The sequence below is a fragment of the Cyprinodon tularosa genome, unplaced genomic scaffold, assembly GCF_016077235.1.
Source record: "Cyprinodon tularosa strain WSP-4 unplaced genomic scaffold, ASM1607723v1 ctg322, whole genome shotgun sequence".
Classification (NCBI taxonomy): domain Eukaryota; kingdom Metazoa; phylum Chordata; class Actinopteri; order Cyprinodontiformes; family Cyprinodontidae; genus Cyprinodon; species Cyprinodon tularosa.
Genome location: NW_024039033.1, coordinates 285,131 through 309,018, shown reverse-complemented (window position 1 = coordinate 309,018; position 23,888 = coordinate 285,131). Strand labels below are relative to the sequence as shown.

The 23,888-nt window shown below is 38.5% G+C and overlaps 2 protein-coding genes across 3 annotated transcripts in view; one reads left to right on the top strand and one right to left on the bottom strand.

The window, feature by feature from the left end:
- The window catches only part of ppp4r1l (protein phosphatase 4, regulatory subunit 1-like), an 18,068-nt gene extending 7,803 nt beyond the window's left edge, over window positions 1-10,265 (bottom strand). The window contains exons 1-12 of one of the 2 annotated variants that reach the window (XM_038293223.1): window positions 9,962-10,265; window positions 7,407-7,451; window positions 6,955-7,084; window positions 5,827-5,933; window positions 5,596-5,738; window positions 5,368-5,514; window positions 4,040-4,147; window positions 3,489-3,554; window positions 3,163-3,321; window positions 2,867-2,991; window positions 752-1,233; window positions 359-678 (exon numbers count right to left, since the gene is read on the bottom strand). In XM_038293223.1, coding sequence (XP_038149151.1) covers window positions 359-678; window positions 752-1,233; window positions 2,867-2,991; window positions 3,163-3,321; window positions 3,489-3,554; window positions 4,040-4,147; window positions 5,368-5,514; window positions 5,596-5,738; window positions 5,827-5,933; window positions 6,955-7,084; window positions 7,407-7,451; window positions 9,962-9,968 — 1,839 coding nt within the window. In that variant the 5' untranslated portion in view covers window positions 9,969-10,265. Of the gene's footprint in view, window positions 1-358; window positions 679-751; window positions 1,234-2,866; window positions 2,992-3,162; window positions 3,322-3,488; window positions 3,555-4,039; window positions 4,148-5,367; window positions 5,515-5,595; window positions 5,739-5,826; window positions 5,934-6,954; window positions 7,085-7,406; window positions 7,452-9,961 lie in introns of those variants that run through there. The other variant, XM_038293224.1, reaches the window with a different exon arrangement.
- Window positions 10,111-23,888, top strand: rab22a (RAB22A, member RAS oncogene family). The gene is made up of 7 exons (XM_038293225.1): window positions 10,111-10,629; window positions 12,545-12,624; window positions 16,133-16,214; window positions 20,071-20,142; window positions 20,383-20,489; window positions 20,829-20,938; window positions 21,970-23,888. Exons 1-7 carry the CDS (start codon window positions 10,594-10,596, stop codon window positions 22,065-22,067), a joined length of 585 nt encoding a protein of 194 aa, XP_038149153.1. The 5' UTR covers window positions 10,111-10,593; the 3' UTR covers window positions 22,068-23,888.

Genomic DNA, 23,888 nt, shown 5'->3' with positions numbered 1-23,888 from the left:
TTGATGGAAAGTTAAAGTAAAAATCTGCTGTAAGAAGAGAAGAGATCTTAGCTGATCCTAAAAAAGAAAAAAGGGTTTTGTGAAAAGGTAAGGAAATATAAGCATGTGTTGCCAGCTCTGAAAATAAAGCACCTATCATATAAACCTGATGTAGCAGACAGTCCTCCAGCAGCAGCTCGTTTTAAGCAGTAACTTAATGCAGCAGCTAGAACTACTCCGATTGTTATGTTACATTATTCAAGCCAATAAAAACCAAACCCCAGTGAATCTTATGACAGTGATGTTAAAACTGGTGTCACTGATCGTGCAGCTTCTATAAAGCTTGATGCTTTAGCTTACGAACCCAGGCGTCTCTTACCTGTACTGGAGAGCCAGGGGAAGATTGCTCCTCCTCCTCCTCGTCCTCGTCTTCCTCTTGGGGCTCTGTCTGCGTCTGCTCGTCTTCTTGTTCTTGGACTTGGCTCGGCTCCGAAGCTGGAGGAGTTTCCACCGTTTGCTCCTCGTCTGTGCAAGTTTCCTGCGTTTCCCCCGACTGAATCTCCACCGACGTGTTCTCCGCCAGCGGGCTCTCGTCGTTAGCTTCTAGCAGCACCTCTGGCTGCTGCTCAGTTGGACTGTTGTCCGTCGGGCTGTCAAGCTGGGCAGCTTTCAGAGCCGCTGACAATACTTGAACTTGAGCTGTGGGTCAATCACATGCAGGACTGAATCTAGATGCCAGTGCAGCGTTAGAAATCCCACCACACACACTCACCTTGTACGTCAGGGTCATCAATGTGAGGTTGCAAACAATCCAAAACCTTCTGGATCTGATCGCTGGTAGCTTTGCCGTGGCTGGATTTAGACTCTGGACAATTTTCCTCAGGTTCCTCTTCTTCTACCCCCTTTCCTATCCCTTCCTCTGACTTCTGACAATTAAGCATCTCCAGTTCGTCGCTGATGTCGGGTAAAGGAGCTCTCCAGTAGTGGAAAGAGTTAAAGCTCTGGTCTGTCGGCTCCGTTTCTTTTGTGTTTCTAGCATTGTTTGTAACCAGGGGAGTGCCACCGCTGTCTGTGAGAGTCTCTCTGGGGACAGAAAAATGGCTCTCCTCAAAGTGGTCCTCGCTGTCCGGCGCCGAAACGTGCTCAGGCGATGGCGTCGCCCTGCCGTCCTGATTGGGAGGGGTGTGAGTGATGGCTCTCTCTTTGTGGCAGATGCTAATGTCGGCACAGTTCAGGGAATTCAGAGAGCAGTTGCTGCAAAAAGACAAAAGATCAGACACAATCAGCACTTCCTCATGTTGCAAGTCTGTTTGCCAACTTTTCATTTGAGATGTGAACTAACCAAACAATTGCAGCACTTTTAAACTTTTAGAAACAAGGTTTTGAGGGTTAAAAAAAAAAGAAAGTAATTGACTTCTTTTTAAATTAGCATTTAGAAAAGAGGATGAACAGGTTTGTCCTCGTGTCTTCTGAAAAAGGATGATTCATTCAAGCGATGACTAAACTGCAGCTTCCTTCACTAAAGTCACACTCTGAACTTCAGTCTGTCAAAAACGAATGTAAAATGAAAGCGTGACAAAATTACTGCAAGATTAACAGACAATTACCAACTACAAATACACCGATAGACACATTTAACATGTGTCATATCATTAGGGAATCATCTTTCATTGCACAGCTGATGCTTCCTGTCTGCTTTGCTTTAGGATCATAACTAAAGTATGTGTAGATTACGGTTTAACTCTGATACTAGTTTCCACAGAATTGTAGACAAAACCATATAGAGATTATTTTAAGTTCTGCGTGGAAACCAAACCTTTTTTTTTCATCTTATATGTTTAAAAAAAAATCCATATACTTCTAGATCCAATCACTTGTGAGCTCTTGTCCTTCCCTTATGTGTTAAAAAGCGTTATTATCTACTGTACAGTTCAGGGTTACATGGTTTTAATACATTCAAATCAACACAACAACCTGGAGGAATAACACAGACCTACTCCAGATGTCTTCTCAGTAAATTCTTTGGAAGTAGTGAGGAAACATGAGTCAGTCTTGGTTATAAAAGCTTCACAAAGCAATAAATCTCTACTTAAATACAGCATCAACCGTCACATTATTGAGATTAGGGCTGGGGATTTTCGCCAAAGTCCCGAATCGATTTGATTTTGATCAATTCTGTTCTAAATCGATGAATTTCGATTCGATCTGTTTTTACAATAATGAAAGTGGTTCAACTGTGTTTCAAAACACTCATGTATTTTTATTTTTTCCTGTCATATTAAACACAAAGTGCAAACTTGTAAATCGGACAGTTTAAACTTGAGATGTGAACAAAACTGTCTCAAAAGTGCAAACTTGTTTATGAAAAGTGAAAAAGGGAAGCCTCAATCGAGCAAGCAGACAGTGGAAACAGCGGGGACACAGCAGACATGCATGAGGTGCATTATCTTTACTGCACAAACCACATTTGCAGCGTTGTCTGTAAAGACTACAGGGTGTTTGCTGGTCAGCCCCCATTTGTTAATGTCTTCAATTAACCTATTAGCTATATTTGCAGCAGTCTGGCTTGAAGCTGCATATTCGAATGTCACGCGTCACTACCAAACTAATCGTTCTCATTCCCTAGACATCAATTTTGCACAAATGTGAAGGAATCGATTCTAAAACGTTTTTTTTTTACCCAGCCCTAATTGAGAGGATAAAAATACTTGTTAAACCAAAGCTGCTGGTTGAGCAGAAATAATAAAACATATTTTTCTTTTCCATACTTTAAGACAGCTAGGAGAACCCCTAAGCAACTTAAAAAGCAAAGTATATAACAGGCCCAGTTTTAGGAAACTACCATTTTTTTTTTTTTTTAAAGCCTGTGCCAGCAGGAATGCCTCACCTGTCTGACGTACACCTGGGGACCTCTGGAAGTGCACCATCTTCCCTGAAATGAAGGCCTGCGCTGGAAGGGTTGGCAAAGGTGGAGATGAATCTCCCCAGAGACTGAAAGGCAGCCTGTCGCACCTGAAGGGGCGGAAGATTCAGACTTACAGATAAATGCATATAATTCAGAATTCTGCTGCTCAGATTCTTTAATTCAGCTGTTAGACAAAAAAATTTATCAACTAAAATTCAACTAAACCTAGTACATAATTTAAGGCTGCACCAAAAGCTTTCAAGGCCTTTGAGACTCACCCAACGGGACTGGTCGCTGATGAGGTTGATGAAGAGGGGGGACAGTTTGGAGCGTCGCACCTCTGGAGAGGTGGAATTGGAGACTGTCATGAAGCACTCAGCACACGCTTTCCTGATGCCCCAAAGGCTGTCTGAGCACAGGTTGAAGAACTTGGGCATCTATATGAAAAATAAAAGCCCACTGTGAGACTTTGGACTGTAAAGAAAATTTTTGACGGCCAGAGAATCTAAGGAAATATTGACTTTTTAAATGGAAACCATAGATTGCTCGATGATCTCACAACTAGCCGACAAAATAAACCGGAAAGTATTTTAAGGTCTCTCACCAGACGTTTTTCTGTGGCTTCCTGGCCAACAATCGAACAGAACTCCCCAAAGTTACCTGCACACACCTGTAACATAAAAACAAAAGAGAAAAAGGGATGAAACTAAACAAAAAAAAAACAAACTTATATAATCAGACTAAACATAAAACTTTACATTTTCCCTTAATTCATTCAACTGTAAATAAGTCCAGATATGTCAGAGTCTAATGAAATTAGAATAACAGAGACATCAAAAAAGAAGAAGAAGAAAAAAAATCCATGACTACATTTAACCACATTTGCAGCCCTGACACCAACTGGCACAAGTTTGACAGAATTAACATTCCAGAGGGGAAACAACGGCGTAGTGTCAGCTGAACAAAAACAGAACTGAGGCTGATTTAGGGAGCGACTGAATCCACACAGACCCAGCAAAACAAGCAGATTTAAAACTGACCTCGCATAGCTGCTCCCAGAGCCGTGCTTTAAGCAACGGCAGAACATTGAACCTGAGAGTTCTTCCTGTTTTTGGAGTGTGTCTCAAACATGAAGGGAGGGGGGGGGTATTTTACCTTGCGCACTTGGAAGAGTCTGGCATCGCTGCACAGGTCGCAGAAGCGAGGCAGCAACAGATGCTCCACTGTGTCTTTGCTCAACATGGTGACAACTTTACACATGATCTGTGTGAGAGAAGGAATAATTATAGAATCACCAGCTGAACTAAGAAAACAGAAAACGGGTGAGAAAAGGTTAGACAACTTAAACAAGAGATATAGTCAGGCTTATATAACCAGAATTAAACAAATAAAACTGCCCAATAAATGTATCTATATTTTATTTTTCTATCTTAATATTTCAATTTCCAAATAAGACTTAGACATATTTATTTTGCCATTTTGTATACACAGGTGTGAACAAAAAGACTTTTAGTTTAGAGCAGCTCTCTAGACAATTTCCTTTTTTAAAGTGCAGCCTTGATAAGGGAAGCAGCAGTTGTTGTTAAGCTGCTGCTACTGCCTCCAGCTCCTTAAGCACTCGCTTCTCCTGGCTCAGGGGAGGAAGAGGACGATGATGACGATGCTGTGAGGGTGGTAGCCCCCTGGGTTGAAGAGGCTGAGGTAGTTGAAGCAACTGTGGTGCCATCGGCAGGTTTAGCAGCGACAGAGAAGGTTGGAGAAGGTGTGGAAGCCGGAGGGTTTTAGTATTTGGCAGGAAAGCATCTAAACTGCTCTCCTCATTTTTACCTGCAGACGGCTTTGCTTCCCTTCTAGATGTCGAAGATTGCCTGGGAACAGCCCCCCCCAGGCTAACAGCAACGTCCGGACGCAGCCAAGACTCCGTCAGAATGATGGCACAGCAGTTACACATCTCCTTTTTTTTTAAAGAGTTTGAGTTGGAAATTATACAACCAGCGGCTGTCAGAGAGCGGGACTGATGGAAGCGGCAGTCTGTGGGGATCTCTCTTTAGCTTCGCAGTTAGCCCCCCCCCTCTGCAGCCTCGCTTTCTCCACCTCACGCATCTCTCCCTCCGTTCGTTATTTTCCGCTGTTGTTTTTGTTGACTCCGGTCCATAGCACTCCGCAGCTTTTCAAACGGTCAAAAATATCAGTATTTAAAACATTTTGTGACTGTAGCCCCAGCAGACGTTGGTGATCATGAATGCGGGTTTGATGTCCCGTTTGTATCATTTTAAGCGGCATATTTTGTGAAATTGTCGAGAGGAGCTGCTCTTTGCCGCTGCATTGGTGCGCCTCCATGGTAACTATGTTATATATGCTAAATAAAGATCTGTTGTTTAAATCGAAATGAGTCAGAATTTGTTTCTGACTGTTGAATTTTAATAGCACTTCAGAAATAAAGTAAAGCAGAAGCAGCCAGATGAATTAAGGGAGTTTCTTACAGCAACTGCCTCAATTTTGTAGTCATCATCACTGCTTGTTTCCGTCAGGTCGAGCAGAACGGGGCAAACTTTGGTCTCCATGTCAGCTTTAGAAATGAGGCCCTGCTCCAACAACACGAGTAGCGCTGCCTGACTCGTCTTCCGCACCTGTAGAAGATTAGTGTAAACAAAGAAAAACAAATAAAAATGCTAAAATGAAATAAATGAGGTTATTTATGTGAAACTTACCTGGTTATTTGGGTCTGTGAGATAGCGCACCACAATCGGTACCAAGTACCTCGAGAAAGCGGCTGGGAAATTGGGCCGACTCTCATGCAAAAACATGGCAATGTTAGGAACTTGTTCCATCAGCTCCGATCGCACGGTGGGCTCTGATCAAACAATACCGCACACATTCAATAACCAAAACAAAACAAGAAAAAAAAAAAACAAAGACTAGAAAAAAAAAAAAACATCTACCTCCATCTTCCGACATTCTGGCAATTGTCTCCATGACACTGATAAAGTCATTCTCATTGTCACTGAACTCTCGAAGCACATCAAGCAGGCCACGAGCCACGATCTGCCTAGAAAGCAATAGCTCCAAGTTAGTGGTTCGCTTGCCAATACCTACAAGAGTGAAGTAAGCAAAGCACAACACGCAGCTCTAAAAGCAATGCCAATCACATCTACTTGAATATAAGCAGACAGCTCAGCTCTGTAGGTATTAGTATAAAAGCATTAAGAGGGAAACAGCTGTAATCAGCAAACAAAACACAAACATATGGATTTAGATTTGTGAGTTTATAAATAAATCTGAAGCAGCTTTTCAGGCAGAAAGACAAAGTTTAGAAAACAATCCCATACATAAAAAAAAATCTACAGAAAAACAGGAAAATTAAGGAAACCAAAAGTGTTTTCTAAGATTGCTTTACAGGAGATCAAACCCATAAACTTACAATAAACAGATGCTGCAACGACATTATGTCAGTGTAACCTGGTGTTATTCAGTATTTGGACTATGAACATTCGTTTTTATAACACTACAATTTCCCAGTAATGATTGACTCCAGATAATTGAGATATTTCAATGTAAATATCTGCCTAGCATTTCATCCTCCTTCAACAAGCTAATGTCTCCTCAACTCTGATTAATCTGCTGACGTCTCGTTGTGACAAAGTCCCACAAGGCGTGGCGTTATGTTAATACTCAATAATATGACAAACATGTTAAATAGCTGTGGTGACAATGGTAAAGTAATTTCCAGAATCAGTGAAACCAAACATTTATCACTCTAGATGGTATGCAGCATTTAAGATTTTTAAATCAATGAAGAGAATAAAAACAAATAGGAGGAAACAGACAATCTTTCTTATTATTAATAAGTGGAATAATGACCAGTTTTGGAAAAAAAATAGCACTTGTGAATACATATATTTGTGAGGAGTCCACCTTTATTTTTAACATGAATCCCCACGATTCAGCTCTAAAGATTTACCAGCAGCAAACTAGCTGAGCACAGCTTGTTAAAGAGTTTGATGATCTCAGGGTTTGACGCGTTTCAGTGGACGGTCGGATTAACATCCTGAACACAGAGTTCATCTTACCTGTTGAATGTATTGTCGCTGAAGGCGTACTTCTCCAACCTTCCTAAAGGGGTGAGGTTATCTTGTCCAGCATCAAGGAATGCTGTGATACGGATGCCGTCGCAATCTGAAGCATAATCATCAAATCCAACTGTGGATGGAAAGATTGGGCTTTTACTGTCAACTCAAAAAATAAAAAATATATAAATGTACACATTAGTAATCTCTGAAGATGGTGTGCAGAATATACACATCGGAAATAATCAAATAATAAAAATTATTTTGACATGAGAAGCAAAGTGCAGATTTGAATGGGGGAGTATAAATATTCTGCTACTAAATACAACAAATCTGAGTTTAATTTATTTGGCTAATATACATTCAATACACATTAACATTACTCACACATATATATATATAGAAAATAAAATAATTTATCCTTTGTCATAACATGGATCTATTGGTATACTTACAGTCATCCAGATCATCATGGCCATCTTCAAAGTATAAAGATAGACCTGCAACAAGGAAACAGTTAGTGGGGAGTAGTAGGTTTCTTTACAATAAAGCAATATTATTCGTACATTTAACCTCCAGACTTTAAAAACATTCTAATAAACATAAAGTTAGATAGATTAAAGTTATTGCAGGTTATACTGGGATGAAAAGGTACATTTCGTATCCCCCCTCCTGTTTCTTTCTCCATTTTGAGTAAGCTAATTTTCAACAATTTGAGTGTTAAATTAGTTAAAGCGACTGCAAAAACTGCTCACTGCAACAAGAGGAATGGCTAAGTGAATAACGGGAAATCTCCATCTACACAGACAAAAATGAAAGATGCAGAGAGATGGCTTTGCTGCTAATAATTAAACCATCTAAACCCAGATTTAGGGACCAACAGTGATTCAGAAGGAAAATGGCCTTCAGCCTAAAAACCAATTCTTTCAGGTGCTTATGATTAATGATATCAGATGTCAAAAAGGATTTGAAGTGATGCTAAACAAAAAACTCCAACATTATGATAGAAGGAAAATTATCTTTTTGATACTAAATTTTATGTAAAATTCAGTGTTCAGGACCCATAACACGCATCCAACTTCAAAATTGGGTCAGTTGATGCTGGATCTTTGCATTTACAGGGTGTAAATAATGAACGTTATATTTTCAACGTCTACATCAGGTCCATCCAAAACTATGAGGAGTTCTGCAGCTTTTAGTATTTATCTCTATTTTTAGCTCTTTATCTCTTTCTTAATTTTGTCTATTTTTTTAAACATACCATGCGACTTAAACATGTTTATAATATTTTGATTCATGTATAATCAAATATCTCTACCCAATTCTTTTTTTGTTTACAGTTGTATGGTTAAACTTTGGTGCACACAGTTAATGTCTACTGAAAAAAATAAACATGTGAAATTATTTTTGCTTCATAATTCCACAATCACTTTACCCCACCTGTTAATATAAATTTCATTTATGTTTACATATTTTAATGTACTTTGATATTAAAATAATCTATTTTACATTAAAGCATATTACCAAACACAGCTACAAGAAAAATATTTTCAGGCAGAGACAGTAAGCGATGTAATGCGGAGTATCTTTGTGTAGTTGCAACATTTTGATTAAGAAAACACTGTAACTAGTTTACCTTTTGCATGATAAGCATTTTAATTTGCTTTTATTAAATTGAGGACTTAAAAGAAAAGCAGTATGGCTAAAATGTCCAGAAACAAATTACTATGCTTCTTTTAAATGCTAAACAGACACAAACATTATTAAATAACCAGAACTGCACAATATTTTGAATGGATGTTTTGGATACAGTGTTTGGTAGGATGCTAGGGTGATAAAGTTCTCCTTCCCTCCATATCTACAAGAAGTATGGCTGAGATACATTAACTAACAGGATGGAAGAAACCTAGAGAAAAATGTAGGTCAGCCAAAATAAAAATAAATGTTTTTTACAATTTTAGTAATAGTGCTGCTAGCAAACATCCCTACAAATAACAGTGTGGCAACAGTACTTTATGTGATCTTCAATTTCATTTCATAAGCTTACTGATCAATGAATAAGAAGATTAAACCAGACAAATAGAGGACCTGATACACTTCTTACATGTTATTACTTCTATCATATTCCTCAACCCATTTATTCCAAAACTGTCCATCATTTCCCATGTTTCTGTTCTCCATTCTTTAACATATCTACATGTATATTGTTTTGTTTGTAGTCTAGTTTACTTATAAAGAACTACAGCTGGTGGGGCATTTCCTGCATCGACCAGGACACTCCAAACCTGCCAGATTTCAATGAATAAATACAAAATTATTTTAGATTTTTTTAAATGCCATTCAGCCATCGATATACCACAGGACTAGTAGAGACAAGTTAAGATAAGCCCAGAATACCAGGAAGGGAAGAGTATGTTTACAGCTGTTGAGGCTAAGGAATGTGCTCCAGATATAAAAACAACCTAAAACTTGAAATCATGGCATCTGCCTAGTGCTTATTCAAATTTTCTTAAACATTACTATATAATCTAAGACATCCAATATTCATAAAGGCTAGAAGCAAACAGTCCACTTTGTTATTGTATATATTAGGATTTGGGCAGCTTATGTCTGACACTGACTAGCTACCAGGCTAACATAAGGCTAAGTCAACTCGATAGCCTAATACTTTATCAGGTCGAAATTTAAATCCACATCAAATATATCATCCGTATTTGATAAAGAATAACTCCACTGATCTTATTAGACAGCTTTTTCAAACTGAAAACTGTTTAGCAGTGAACGCTTTTGCAATGACCCATTTCAACACTCCTGTTAGCTTTCGTTAGCGAACAGGCTAATGCTAACAGCCCTGCGCTACAGTCGGCTTTCTTAAGGTAGCATTACACCCAACAAGTGCTGAAATAGTTAGCAGAGTTCATGTGTTACAACTCGGATCAGTAACACTGCACTTTATTAATAAAAAACATAAAGTTTATAAAAGAAATGCCAGGTTTAAAAGTGATATTACCTGCCATCTTGAGTATCGCCTTGCTCTGCGGGCTGCCTATCTGCCTTCTAATGCGCTTCCTCCGACAGGGGTGTTTTTCATGACAGGGGTGCCTTTTTCGACACAACACCGTCCGCAGTCCCGTTGTGGGCTGTCACTCAAACACGGCAGCTAACTACTTCCTGAAAGTCCTTACAGCGCTGATATTTCCACACGGATTATGTTTTAAACAACTAACTCTTACAATTGTTTCGACGCTCTGGTACAAACTCGACATTACGGAGCATAAACTGAGCTTTCTTTGTGCGCCTCCAAACAAAAACAAAAAAAGAAAGAGAGAGACTATAGAGTCACGTGATCACACGCCGTAGTTCAAGATGGACACCGAGCGGCTGAGCGGCTTCGCAGTTAGCTAGCGAGCTGTTTACAGTTATGACAATATTTATTGAAATATGAAGGACATGAAGACGTCGCGATGCGTAGAGCAGGAGTTTTAGCCTAAATCGGAAAGTGGATTTATAGCTTATGATTACTATGAAGCTACAGACTTTATAAATACAGATCGCCTGAAAAATAATCCAGATAAAAAGGTAGAAGCAGAATATAAAAGTGCCCGTGATCATTTAAATATTCCGGTTTGAAGATACATTGCTATGGCACTGAGAGAGCTGAAAGTCTGTCTCCTTGGGGTAAGTAATGAATCTGCGGCTCTTTCTGATCTGTTTTATTTAAAACTATAATGAGTCGCCCCTGATTATAGAAACAGACTGAAAAACACCAATTGTGCTTTTTTTAACATTAAGTACTTTTAAGTCAAACGTCTTGGTTTGAGTCCAAACTGAGATCATATAAAATGTTTCAACATTATGAGAGCGTTTACATAAAATACCAATCCTCACCTATCCAGTTTATCATTTAAGCAGAGGCATAGCTAGAAAATGTTTATAGGGGCAGTAACCAATGTAAACCGAGGGGTGCTGCCATCCACATCTAGTGAAAACAAGACCTCCCTCATCCTTGGCCCTATCTCACAGAATTTTTTCAAATAATCGAACAATTTAGCTTCCAGATCATATAGTGGCATCTGGCTGTTTTTTAAAGCTTACTTTATACTTTTATACTTTAAGTGGTTTTTGGAGCACATACTTTTTCAATTTTACCTGAGTAAAGTGGTCAAGTTGATACTTCAACTTTTACCAGCGTGTTTTTAAACTGCAGTATCTATACTTCTACTTAAGTAACAAATGTGTGTACTTTTGACACCACTGCTAGATAAAAGGTGTAGTGCAGAGGTCTTCAACAGGGGGTCCGCGACCCCTAGGGGGTCCATGGACGTACTGCATAGGGGTCGCGAAAATTTTGGTTGATTAGCTGTTTTGTTTTTTGTTTTCTTGCAATTTTTTCCACTCATTCATATTTCTTTAAATCCACATTAACATGAATTCAACACAGTGTAGTAAACAGATAAATGGAGGCATCAATGCACACATTCAGCGACACACAGGAGCTCTTTCTAGCTGGGAACCGTTTTATTCACAACACCTGTCCCATCAATGAGGAATCAGAATCAGAAATACTTTAATAATCCCAGGGCGAAAATTACTTTCGCTGCATGACACTATCTGTGATAGAGCAACTATAAGACCAGTTTAATAGAACACAATTTCATACAATATATATAATTAGGTGTCCCTGCTCCATCTCGCTCTTGTTTGGGGATCCTTATTCTGAAAAATGTTGAAGACCCCTGGTATATTGGATAAAATTCCTTCAGGTTTGAGTTTTGGGCAAACATCTTTTCCTTTGTCATTACTTACCTACTTTTATCTGAAATCATTCTGCATAAAATTGATACTAACAAGTACTTATATCTACATAAATTGATTATTTTATAAGTTTTTATTAAACTAGTTATTAATCTATGATTTTACTGAACACCACTGGATGACTTGCAGAGACGCATCATTTTCTCTTTACCCCATAAAACACAAAAACTATTTCTGAAAAGAGCATGGATTCTCTAATTATCATCTTTAATGTTTGTATATTGATGTGCATCATTAACCGCAGTGTATTTGTTGTCAAGTAATTGTTAATATATGAGAAATTTAAATGTTTTGAATATTCCACTTGAGAGTATTACTGTTGCCACCATCTGTACTAGAGGGAAAAAAATGGTAGATCGCCCCTGCATTTAAATAAAAAGAAAATCTGCTTTATGAGTCTATTTCTGCTTAAAGTATTCAGACAATTTACTGTAATTAATCATGAGTTGATATATTGGGCTTAGAAGGTTTCTCTCATTTTAAATAATTAAGGGTTTAAAGGGAACATAATGGATCTAAGTATGCGGCGATCCTTAAACAATCTTAAAAAAAGGAACCAGGTCAGCAAGCCAGCAAAAATGTAACACTTAAGGTAGAAATTATCAGTCAGTTGCTAAATTAAAGCCGTACCTTTTTTTTGCTAAAGAACAAGGTGTGAACTCATGGTTCCTGTAAAACTATAGATAATGTATTAGCAGAGGAGAGAAGAAACGACCCCAAAGATGTTTATGATGCTTTATAAAATAATAATATATATATTGTTGTTTTGTCTGTGCAGGATACTGGAGTTGGAAAATCAAGTATTGTTTGTAGATTTGTAGAAGACAGCTTTGACCCAAACCTCAACCCAACCATTGGGTAAGTTCCTCCTGTGTCATGATTGTATCACATTATTTATAGACTTCAACTGACAGATTACTAAAATACATGCAATGAATGTTTAGTAAGAACTCAAAAGGAGCAGTAATAATTCAGATTTCTATGTTGTTGCCAAACAGTTATTTTAAAACACTTTATTTTGCCACCATGTTATTATTATAATATTAAACTTTCTTTTAGGGCTGAAACAATCGGATCAGTCGATTGTTGAAATAATTGTCAACTAATATAGTAATCGATTAATCATTAAATGGAGATTAGAGTCTGTAAAACATGCCTTTAGCTGACAGAGCTACCCACTTAGATCAATCCAAATTGTAATAAATATATGTAAATATTTTGCATTTAAGATAAAAAAAAAAGATTTTTTTTTCGATCAAGAACTTCTCAAGTGGAAATGTTTTAGTTTCACTTGGTTTAATTTCGTAGAAAATCTTCTTTAAGGAACCTTCGGCTATCTGACTATTAATTGAAAAAATAATTGACAGATTAATCACTTTGCAAAATAATCGTTAGTTGCAGTCCTACTTTCTTTCTCTTATTGGATGCAAACTAGGCCTAATGAATGGGTTTTTTTCTGTAGATAATTATATTTTAGTCTTCTGAAATACTGAAGATCGATTATTTTAATAATAATAATCCCATTTATCTGTCATTGACTGAATCCCTTTAGCTATGTTGACACTGCACACACTTAGAGCATCAGAAGCAGACAGATTACATGCAAAGTCAATGGTTGACTCTCATCAAGGTGATCAAAGGTCCTGCAGCACACCTTGATGCAGCTGAAGCAGCGTCTCATGAGCCTTCTGAGCATCTAATGCGCTTCACAAGCAGCAGATGCTGAAGTTGGAAAAATTAAACTTTTGCTGCTCGACGTGCCACATCAACCAATCAGAGAAGCTGATCTGAGGCTGGCAGGGAGACGGACACAGCGCTGGTGATACAGAGTGCTATGATCACTCCCCTGATACTGCCTATTAACACCTAAATTAACTTAACAGGTCAAAACCTGATGGCGAAATATGTTTAATATTATTCTGGTGCCTGCAGTTTGTACCACATACTTGAAAAACTCGAATATCTACTTCCAACCACAACGAACATTAGGGGAAAACCCCCGAAGAGGCGACTAGGCCTGAGGAAGCTGCTCCTGGGGATTTCTAATGATAGCGCACTGCTGGTGTCGTAGATAGGTGTCGTTCCAAGGTAGTTATCCCCACCAGAATTTGTATCCCCTCGCCGGGAGCACGCTCGGAGTTCACTCCGCCTCAATTCCAACCTACTAAGAGTGAAACTTGAGCGGTATGTGGGCATCTGCACGGCTACGACAGAGAAATAACATATTAAGGCAGGATCGTAATCTTGATGAACTGACTGACTGATGAACTGACTGCACAGAATATGTTAAAACTACGTTTTACCAGCTTATCACAGCAAATATAGCAAAGCCGCCCTCTGCCATTGAACACAGGAGCAGTAGACGCATCTGGAGACACTTTACCTGTCGCTCTTCACTGTCATCAAAGATGCTCTTGAGGCGCGTTTGAGTTTTATGTGAACAAGGATCAAAAATGAAGCAGCAGCCGTTTTTTTTGCTGGTGAAATCGCGCGCAGTCTGAATGTAGCAGAGTGACAGGCTGAGGTTTGAACCAACAACCTTTCCGCAGCTCTTGTACTCAAATCTCTACCTCTTAACTACCAGGCCCTCACTTTACCAAATATGGAAGAAAATAATTTAGAATTTAAGTAAATAGACAGCATTATTAGTCACCCACTGTTTTATGTTTGTGCGATGATCACGCCATGAAAGTGATACCCAGACCTGTTTCTTTTTAGCCCCCCTCTTCCACTCATTCGGTGGGATCTTAAGGTATTCTCAGGCCAAAAGGGATATAAAGTCCCTCCTGGTTAAATGTGCCTAGAAAACCTTCTAACGGAGGCTTCAGGGAGCAAAGACAGGCGTCCTGACCTGATGCATGAAGTTCAGCTGACATGCTTTAACGAGGAGGACCAGCGTTGTCCCACCTTTTCCTATTGAGCCTCACTTCTCTTATAAGAAAGTCATCTCCGGTACCATAAGTTGATGTAGATAAACCGGTAAATTGAGAACGTTAGCTTTTGGCTCAGTCCTTTATTTGCCACCACAAGCCGGCGTGTGACTGCAACACACCGTAGATGACTCAAGCTGTTCATTTCCTTCACTATCGTGCCATTGTTCATGAAACTGAAGGAGCATTTCATTTTTCCTTAGTGAAAAACACGGTTTTACAATTAGAAGAGCTAGCTTTTATCCTAGCTGCTTCACACTCAACCACCTGTTAAACTTATGGCTTCTCAAAGTCATGCCAAGTACATCATCAGTCAAGTACTAAGTTGAGAACCTGATCCTCCTGAAACAACCTACTGTCTGCTGCTGCATCTTTTGTCTCCTGCCAATGGAGACCATAAACCTGATCCAGAATAACAGGCCCCTGGCTGCGTGCAATCTGTACTGTCAACAAGATTGAGTTCTTCCAAAGAATGCCAAGAGAGCTCTCGCTTTCATTGAGCATAGCCTGGATACCGTATGAAAGTCATGCTCACCCATTCATTCTCTCCATCTAATCATCATAACAATAGTTGGGAATGATGTTGGACGATTAATTGCCTCTGCAACATAAGGCATAAGAGGCACTCAGTGTTGGTCACATTTAACATGATAAAAAAAAAAACTATATTTCACACTTTAGATTGCAGTAATGTGCTAACAGTGGGTTTGCTGCCGCACAGAGGGGAACACATAGTTGGAGCTAGCATGCAGCTCCATGCATACAAGCAGAAGTAAAAACTTTTCCACACTATGCCGACAAAGAAAGCGGAGGGATTGAGTACGGAAAAAAACAAGTTTGTGAATTCAGTTCAGTAGTTCTTAAAAATATATCCGTTATTTATGTTTCTTCCTATTTGGAAAGTTGTTCAAAATTTAAAACATATCTACGGGGCCAGAAAGTTATGTTAAAATAAACATTTGGTGTAAATTTTTCACTTCCAGGTTTTTCTTGTGTTTATTGTCAAGTTGGTCTTAAATTTTTATTTTAAGTGGCATTAAAAAGTCTTGAATTTAACTTGCCTTATGCTGCACACAACAGTAGCAGTCCAGCCGCAAAGGGCTTTGGATAAGCAAGTCAGAAAAACAATCTAATCTTGAAGATAAACATCTACATACTTGTGGTTAAAATCCAAAAAAAATAGCATTTTTTTGGTATAAAAAAGGCAATTTAGATTGTTGGCAAATTAGTTTAGCTCTAATTGTGTAATTTGTTACTTTTCGTAAGACATTAAGACTTGTGATGCCTCTTAAAAGACAGTGAAATAATTTTATTACGAAGGCCTATTCACTTAATATAACAACCAACACATCCTCTTTTATCTCAGCCTTTAGAGATAATAGAGACTTATTGAATTTTATTTTAAAACAGATTTGTTTGCTCAATGTTTCCCCCAGGGCATCTTTCATGACCAAGACAGTGCAATACCAAAACGAGCTGCATAAGTTCCTCATCTGGGACACGGCGGGACAGGAGAGGGTGAGTATCGTCAACCTGAGGAGGAGGGGCTGCTTATATCGTGGCGCCACAGTTGAACTGATTTTGAAATGTTTGAATTTCCGTGCATTTGTAAAGCAGGTCAAAGAGCCGTGTCTGTGTAATTCTACATGTGTGAGCCCCTTACTAATTCCCCTCTCAGGCGCATGAATCCTGCAGTAAGTTGGATCTTCTGAAAGGGGGCAACATTTTCCTTCCTATAGGAGGAGGTCTGATTATTGGGTGTTGGATTTATTTGAGCCAGCCAGGGAATGTTTTTCATGTTTTTTATGTTTTGATGCATCTGAAAAGTGTTTCACTGCAACAAACCTGACCCTCATTTATCTATAAATATCTTTTTTTTTCTTCCTTCCATCCAATTCCTGCTTTGGCGTCATGCAAATTAAAACAGGATCCACGCTGAAAATGAAACTAGCTCCGTTTTTTGTGGAAGGAGCAGCTTTCTCCTTTGACTAACCGTCTACATCCCATGTTTCTATGCATCACAGATCCAACGCCGCTTCCCTTTTCTTTTCCCCGACATGAACTTCCCTTTTTCATGCTCAACCTTCTGCTATTGTGATGTTGTATCCCTTGCGTCAGCGCTCTCCCCAGAGCTGAGATAAGATCCAGCTTGTCTTTTATCCTCCTTCCCTCTGGAGGATACCTTTTCCTAGCGCTCTTCAGGGGACATCCGCGCAGACCTATTTAAGATAAGACAGGAGGATGAACCCGCCATCTCAGCCCTATGCAGTTTTCTGTTGTTTCTGTGTCTCTCTCTGTCACTCCACTTCAGAGTGTGCATTTTTTTCCTTATTATGAACCATTTCTTTACTTTAGGCCTCTTAATTCCCAAATAAATTCACTTCTGTAACTATAATAAATATAATGCACCATGTGTTCCTGTTTTTGTGGTATCTTGAAACCTTCTCTGGCTTGTTTTCTAATGTATTTTTTACGCTTTGGTCCATGAAAATCTGACAAATTGGAAGAAAGGAGTTCAAAACCAGCTGAAAGTAGAGGAAAAGCTCAGCGTCCATATCTTGAAATCAGATGAGGCATCAAGGGACAGCTGATCCCAAATAAAACCCACCAGGCTTCCACCTCTTTCTGCTCTTTTTCAGTGGAATCAAGAAAAGCGTAGCTCTGCTTCCAGTTGGAACAAAAAGGTGGCTTTTGTGCACCCAGTTTGCGGTTTCAGCGATTAATCAGCTCTACCGGGGTATCAGGGAAGTTGTTTTTTATGCTTCTGTGTGGCCAGACGTCTGGACTCGGTGTGATTGCTCTTCGGGTTTAGGCAGAGATAGACCACACAGGTCTGGCTGTGGTGAAGACCCCCCCTAGCCCCCCCCCCCCCCCCTACACCACACGCCAGCAAAACAGACAGAGCTCTCCTCAGTGGCCCGGCCAAAAAAACCCCAAGCTGGATTCCTGCTGTTAGACTTGAGGCCAGTAACAACTGTAATTATGGGGAATGTGTGCTTTTTCTGAGGTAACATTGTCACTCTAAGACGAATGGTTTGTTTTGCTCTATTGTGAAGGAAAACAGAATGGCTGTGAAGACACGGTTGCGTCCGAGTCGCATGCGAGTCGTCGCTCTTTCAAATAAACATCAGTTTTTGATGCGTGGCGCTTGAATTTATTAGCCGGCTGAAAGCTGCAGAGTTACCTGCGCAAATCCTGTTTTATTTATTTATTTTTGCTTTGTTTTAACCTTTTTTTTAGGAATAAACAAAATCTTTGAACTAAAACCTCTAACTGTAGCCCCTAATAGTAACTCTACTGTTTGATGCAATGGTGAAATTAGGTGATGCATAGAAGCAATGTGTGAAAAGCTTTAAATAAACCAGCTTTATTCAAGTAGCATCTTCTCACGTATACAGAAAAATAAACAGTTAGTCATTTCCTTTAGAGAGACGGTAAAGCACCTCCATCTAAATACTACTGAGCGCTTCTTTTGATGAGTTTATATCTGAGCTGGAGATTAGATCAAATGTGTGATCTTTTATAAATATCTACATTCCTGTAATAACCTTTGCATGGGGACGGTCAATTGTTGCCATTTACTTTTGGCTCCTTTAAAATGTATTACATTTCCTAATATTTAGTTATGTCTGGTGATGTCATTTCTGCACCGTTACAGATCAAAGTCTATAAAAAGCTACAGCATGGTCTGTAGGAGGGAATCATGTAGAACTGTGCAGTTATATCATTTTGGACCTGATATATTTAGGATTCTCATCGGGGAAAAATGAATAACTAAAAGGAGGTGGAGGCCTCCAGTGATGAGTAAGCAGTCATTGTTTCCTATTGCTTATTTACAGCCACATTCTTTGTTCTATATCCTGCCCACTATTCAGTCAATTTTAAGATGTTTTTCAGAAGTGATGGTGTCGGATTATACAAACAGATAAAATAGAGATTAACCTTACTTTAAAACTTAAGGCTCTTTGTTTATGCATGCATGGGTACAGTCCAAAAAACTATTTACTCAGGGGCAGCACTACTTCACTGGAAAAACGATCTAGAAATAAGTAAAAAATGTCTTAAATTAAGTGTATTTACCCTTAATTTGAGCAGGTAAATGAGATAGTATGCCAATGGAATTAGTATTTTTGCTCTTAAAATAAGATAATTAGATAATATGCACATGATGTTCCATTGGCAAAATGTCTCTTTTACGTCCTCTATCCAAGAACAAATGCACTTATTTTAAGAAAAAATTACTTATCTAGATTTCGAATTTTTCTAGTGTTCATCATATTTTAACTCAAATAAAAGTAAAAAGTAGACATAAAAGAAATAACTTAATGAGGAGTTAAAAATATTTGGTGAAAAGGTTAATTAAATTCTGAGTAACTGATCTACTTATTATAACAACTGATTTGATATTTTAAAAAATGATGTACATTTAAAAAAACCATAGTGATATGAAGTGCAAAGTAAATTTAATTGTAAGTCTAAACACTGTGTATAAAAATATATCTGCAAAATGTGTTATATTCAAAAACAAAAAATACTAAGTTAAGTAAATTGTGTAGAACAGCAATAAAAAAATAAAAATCCTATCAGATTTATAGTCCCCACCCTGCAAATATAATAGAATCTGTCCTTAAATTACAGTCTGACTCATTTACACAGTAACAGAAAAAAACCTTTAGATAAATCAATCATTATCGCCACATATGTGACTCAATAACCATTAAAACAACTATTATCATTCATTTCAGGTGGAACTATTTACTTACTTGGATTATATTAAACTGCACTTCCAATATTCTCCACTGTTTGGTGCCAATTACCTTTTCCTCTGATCACGGAGCAGCCGGCTTGCTTGGTCTCGCAATGAATCCTGGGAAAACCAAGGATAGCGAGGATACATCGGACCGTCCTTCAAATCGGGCAAAAAGAAGGACGCATTTTATGGCCGCATAACGAGAACTCTTGGAATCCGACCAGACCTCGGCGTCGCGCTATGACGTCATCCTCCTTTGAATCTGGCCTTCTGAGGACGCAGCCCATGAATTCGAACAGAGCCCCTATCTCACAAAAAAAAAAAAATCAAGTATTCAGATTATGAATTACATTTATTAAATATTAAATTAATTACATTAAAATATTAAATTGAATGAATTGTTCCTTAGCATGAGGAACACATCTGATAAAAATGTATTAAAATCCATCCATAACTTTTCAAGTTATTCTGTACACAGAAAGACGAATACAAATTCTCATTAAAAAAAAAAACTCCTTTGTGGAAGCCAAAAAAAAAGTTAATTAAGTAAATGTAACTATTCTTTACCTTCCTCCCCCCGCTATGACTCTTTCTCCTTTAACACCGTTTTTAATCTTCCCACAGTTTCGTGCTCTGGCACCGATGTACTACAGAGGTTCAGCAGCAGCCATTATTGTCTATGACATCACAAAAGAGGTGATTTGAACTTCTTTTTCTAGACTACTTACATTTTTGCAGTTATTCAATAATGTTCAGAGGCAATAGAAAATATTTGTAAGAACATCCTCCTACAAATCACAACAGTTTGTACCATAAAGTACCGATCTGGTTCTTGCTAATAAAAAATTATGCTTCTCTGTTCCATGTAGTTGTCATTGGAGATGTGCTTGCCTATGCATTGATTCTTTTACTCTAACATGTTTCTTGTCTCATCAGGAGTCCTTCCAAACTCTGAAGAACTGGGTGAAGGAGCTTCGCCAGCACGGCCCTCCTAATATAGTGGTTGCCATTGCTGGCAATAAATGTGACCTTTCAGACGCCAGGTGAACCATTGCTTGCATTTATAGTTATTGTCTTGGTAATAATGCCTTTAACTGATTTGTATTATTCCCAATTTACCTCAACAAATAAAGCCAGATGATGGTCTTTTTGGAAGATTACTGGAAATATCTTTATGTTTTCTTCAAAATGATTGAAAAGGAATCTTGTCAATATTTGTTTGACTGTTATCTTCTCAAGCATTTGTAAGCACTCCCATATCTCTGTTAAATGGTGAAATCTTCCACAGGTTATCAGTAGAAAATAAACATTTGATGGTTATCGAGTGATCCGGTTTTACATGTTTCTAAATATTGTATTTAAGATGTCTTTTATATTTACAGAGAAGTGCCAGAAAAGGATGCCAAGGACTTTGCTGATTCCATCCACGCAATCTTTGTGGAAACCAGCGCCAAGCACGCCATAAACATCAACGAGGTCTTTGTAGAGATAAGTGAGTCTGCTTCTTTAGTATCATGGATGGATGGATGTTGGATGGATGTTGGATGGGTGAATTATATCTATAAACATTTATTTGTCTGCATGTTGACTCTGTCATTATAGCCCATTATTATAGCCCTGATCTTCAGGCCTTTTTCGTTCTCTAATGGCTGCTCTTTCCAGGAACTTCCTTTATCAGCTTCCATTCTCCTGCTGAGGGAAAGCATTCCCACAGCATGATACTGTCTCCATCGTGTTTATCAGTTTGGGTATTATATTCAGGATGATTATATTCAGGATAGAATTTGTTACTAGAGGCGCCTTCTTCAATGTAAGGCCCTCTTCTCGCCACTCTTCCATAAAAGCTCACTTGGTTAGATGTATGACTGAAAACCCGAGCTCAGGATCTATGCAGCTCCCAGAGTTAGGCTGGGCCTCTTTGCTGCTTCTCTCAAGCTTTAACATCAAACCATGCTCTGTAAGATCTTCAAAGCACAAAATATCTATTTTCTTAACCTAACCCATCTTTAAATCTCACTCATGATCTGTCTGCTGTGTTCATCAATCATCACTATGAAGAGGAATAAAAACTTTTGCAAGGCGCTGTAAGATGATTTATGTATATTTCAGAGACATACCGAATCTACAGTGTGAGAAAGTGTGTGAGAAAATGAAGATGAAGTGAGAAAATGTACGATTTATTTATTTTATGTGTTTGTTTTACAAGTCTGACTAAAGAAGAAGATAGAATACAGGCTGGAACTAAAGCCTGCTAGTGTTGCACCATCAGCTGTCACTTTAAAAAAACAAATATTTCTTGATTTCAGCTGTTCTGCAGTTCAGTTTTATCGCACCAAATGACTGTAGATGCTTTGTTGTAACTGCATACTTTCGAAACTATGGGATTAATTATTGAAACCCATTAATGGTGCTTTCTGTGAGGCAGGTTACTAATGAAATAATCACCAGCATGCTCAAACACTACCAGACCTTTAGCAGTGCTGTAAATACCAAAGGTTCATATCAGTGTCCGTTTCCTTGCAGGTAACCGGATCCCGGGTGCTGACGCCGCAGTAGGAACCTCTGTCAAAGGTTTCAAACTGGGACGACAGGCGTCAGAGTCTCGAAGGACATGCTGCTGATAATGCTGGGGACTGAACTCAACGTTCTGAGACCTAAGCATCACCAACCCACCTAGCTCGGTGATGTGCTTCAACTTGAAGAACCAACACGGCGCCAGAGAAACGCTCCCCTCTGCTCACAGCAGCGGAGCGAACATTTCTATAGCTCCGTACAAAAGCAGATCACCGTGTTTCTCGTTTAAAAAGCCAGCAGCAGCAGAATGTTTATTAGTGAAGGTTACATTAAAGGAGGTGTGGGAAACTTTCCAGACTCCTCTACGACGTTAGAAGTCTTTTATATTTGTACACTTGTACATTTGTATAAAAAAAAAATTCTATCAGCATAACAACAACAAAAAACCACATTGAAGGAATTTAACTTCTTCCAGTTATTTTGAAAACTTCTAAGTTATCTTTTTTATATACAGGAAATTTTAAACATCAGCTTCATAAAGGATCCCTTTTACGTCTACTAATTTATTTATAGGTAACCTTTTTAGCCTGATTTTTGTTACCAACGAGGCAGCGGTGCAGAAAACAAAGCAGAAATGAAAGGTGTGTGGGAGCCGACTTCCTTCACACTGAGGGAATGCTTCATCATTTCACTGAAACGCTGTTACTGTCCTGTTATGTGTTACTGCAGGCCGGTTTACTGGTGCATTAAGACAGAATCAGGCTAACCTACGTTTAATTTTTCTGTTTTTACTCAAACCAGCTCCGCCTGTAAATCAGCATGTCTGATTTCTGATGCTTTTCTTTTCTCTCTCTCTTTGAAGGATTATCTTATTGGCTCTTGTAAGGTTCTTGTGAAGCATACGTTATTAGTGTAATTTAACCTCTTGATGAGAAGAACGCTACAAGCAGCTTTTCTGTGTTTAATCAGAGCTTCAACAGGCGCTAATTATTTTGTTAACACTGCCATCTCCTGCCATCTGTTCTGCATTTCCTGCTTGTAATCTCTGGAGACGCCCTCCGTTGTTGCACAGGCTCGTGTGAACTGTTCATCCATTTACAGATTTTACGTTGCAAACTGTTTAATAAGGGAAGCTGTTTTCTGTGCCAGATTATTTAATTGTCCAACTATGATCTTTTTTTAATCTTTGCTTCTTTTTTTTTTTAAACCTAATCAGCAGAGCCTTTTACTTCCAAGTGCTGTTTTACTACTTGGCTGGAGATGAAAATGCTGAGACCTGGAAAAAAGGCCTCATTTAAAGGGAATTTGTGTGTTGGAGCTCAGATCTTGTTAGCAAGTTAGCACATTTTTATAGGTGGAGAATTTGTTGGGACTGTGTGTGAACATGCAGATACCCCCCTAAGTAAACTTTGACCCTGTTGCTGGTTTGCTCCAGTGTTTATGTATCTATTTTATTTTCGTTCACTGTTTGTGCCTCATTTCGTCCCCTTTTTCTGGCTTAATTATACTAGATAATATAGTTTACAGGCGCTGTCTGATGTCCTGTACATGATTTTAATTCTACATCAGTATAATAGTTGAGTATTTGGTATAGAACCAAATGGATTTGAGTTAGCCACAGTTAGCTTTTTAGACCTTTTTCAAAAACAAAATGGAAAAAAAGTTTTACAGTATTGTATTTTTAAGACCTTTTTTTTTTTTTAAAGAGCTGCACTTTTTTACATTAAGTATTAGTATGGACCCTGTTGTCCTTGTTGGATTAAATTTTAATTAATGATTTTTTTTTTTAACTGCAGGAGTTTATTATCGATGTATTTTGGTTATGCAGTCGATGTTTTGCGCAGACTTAATGGCCTTCACAGTTAAAGGTGTCCCAGATACAGACGTGTGTTTAAAAAAAAAAAAAACCCTGAAAGACTCATCTCGTC

Excerpts from the sequence above, each read along its gene's own strand:
- rab22a (XM_038293225.1), top strand. The coding sequence starts at position 10,594 with ATGGCACTGAGAGAGCTGAAAGTCTGTCTCCTTGGG. Across the intron at positions 12,625-16,132 it reads AACCTCAACCCAACCATTGG|GGCATCTTTCATGACCAAGA; the intron begins GTAAGTTCCTCC and ends TGTTTCCCCCAG. Across the intron at positions 20,143-20,382 it reads TCTATGACATCACAAAAGAG|GAGTCCTTCCAAACTCTGAA; the intron begins GTGATTTGAACT and ends TTGTCTCATCAG.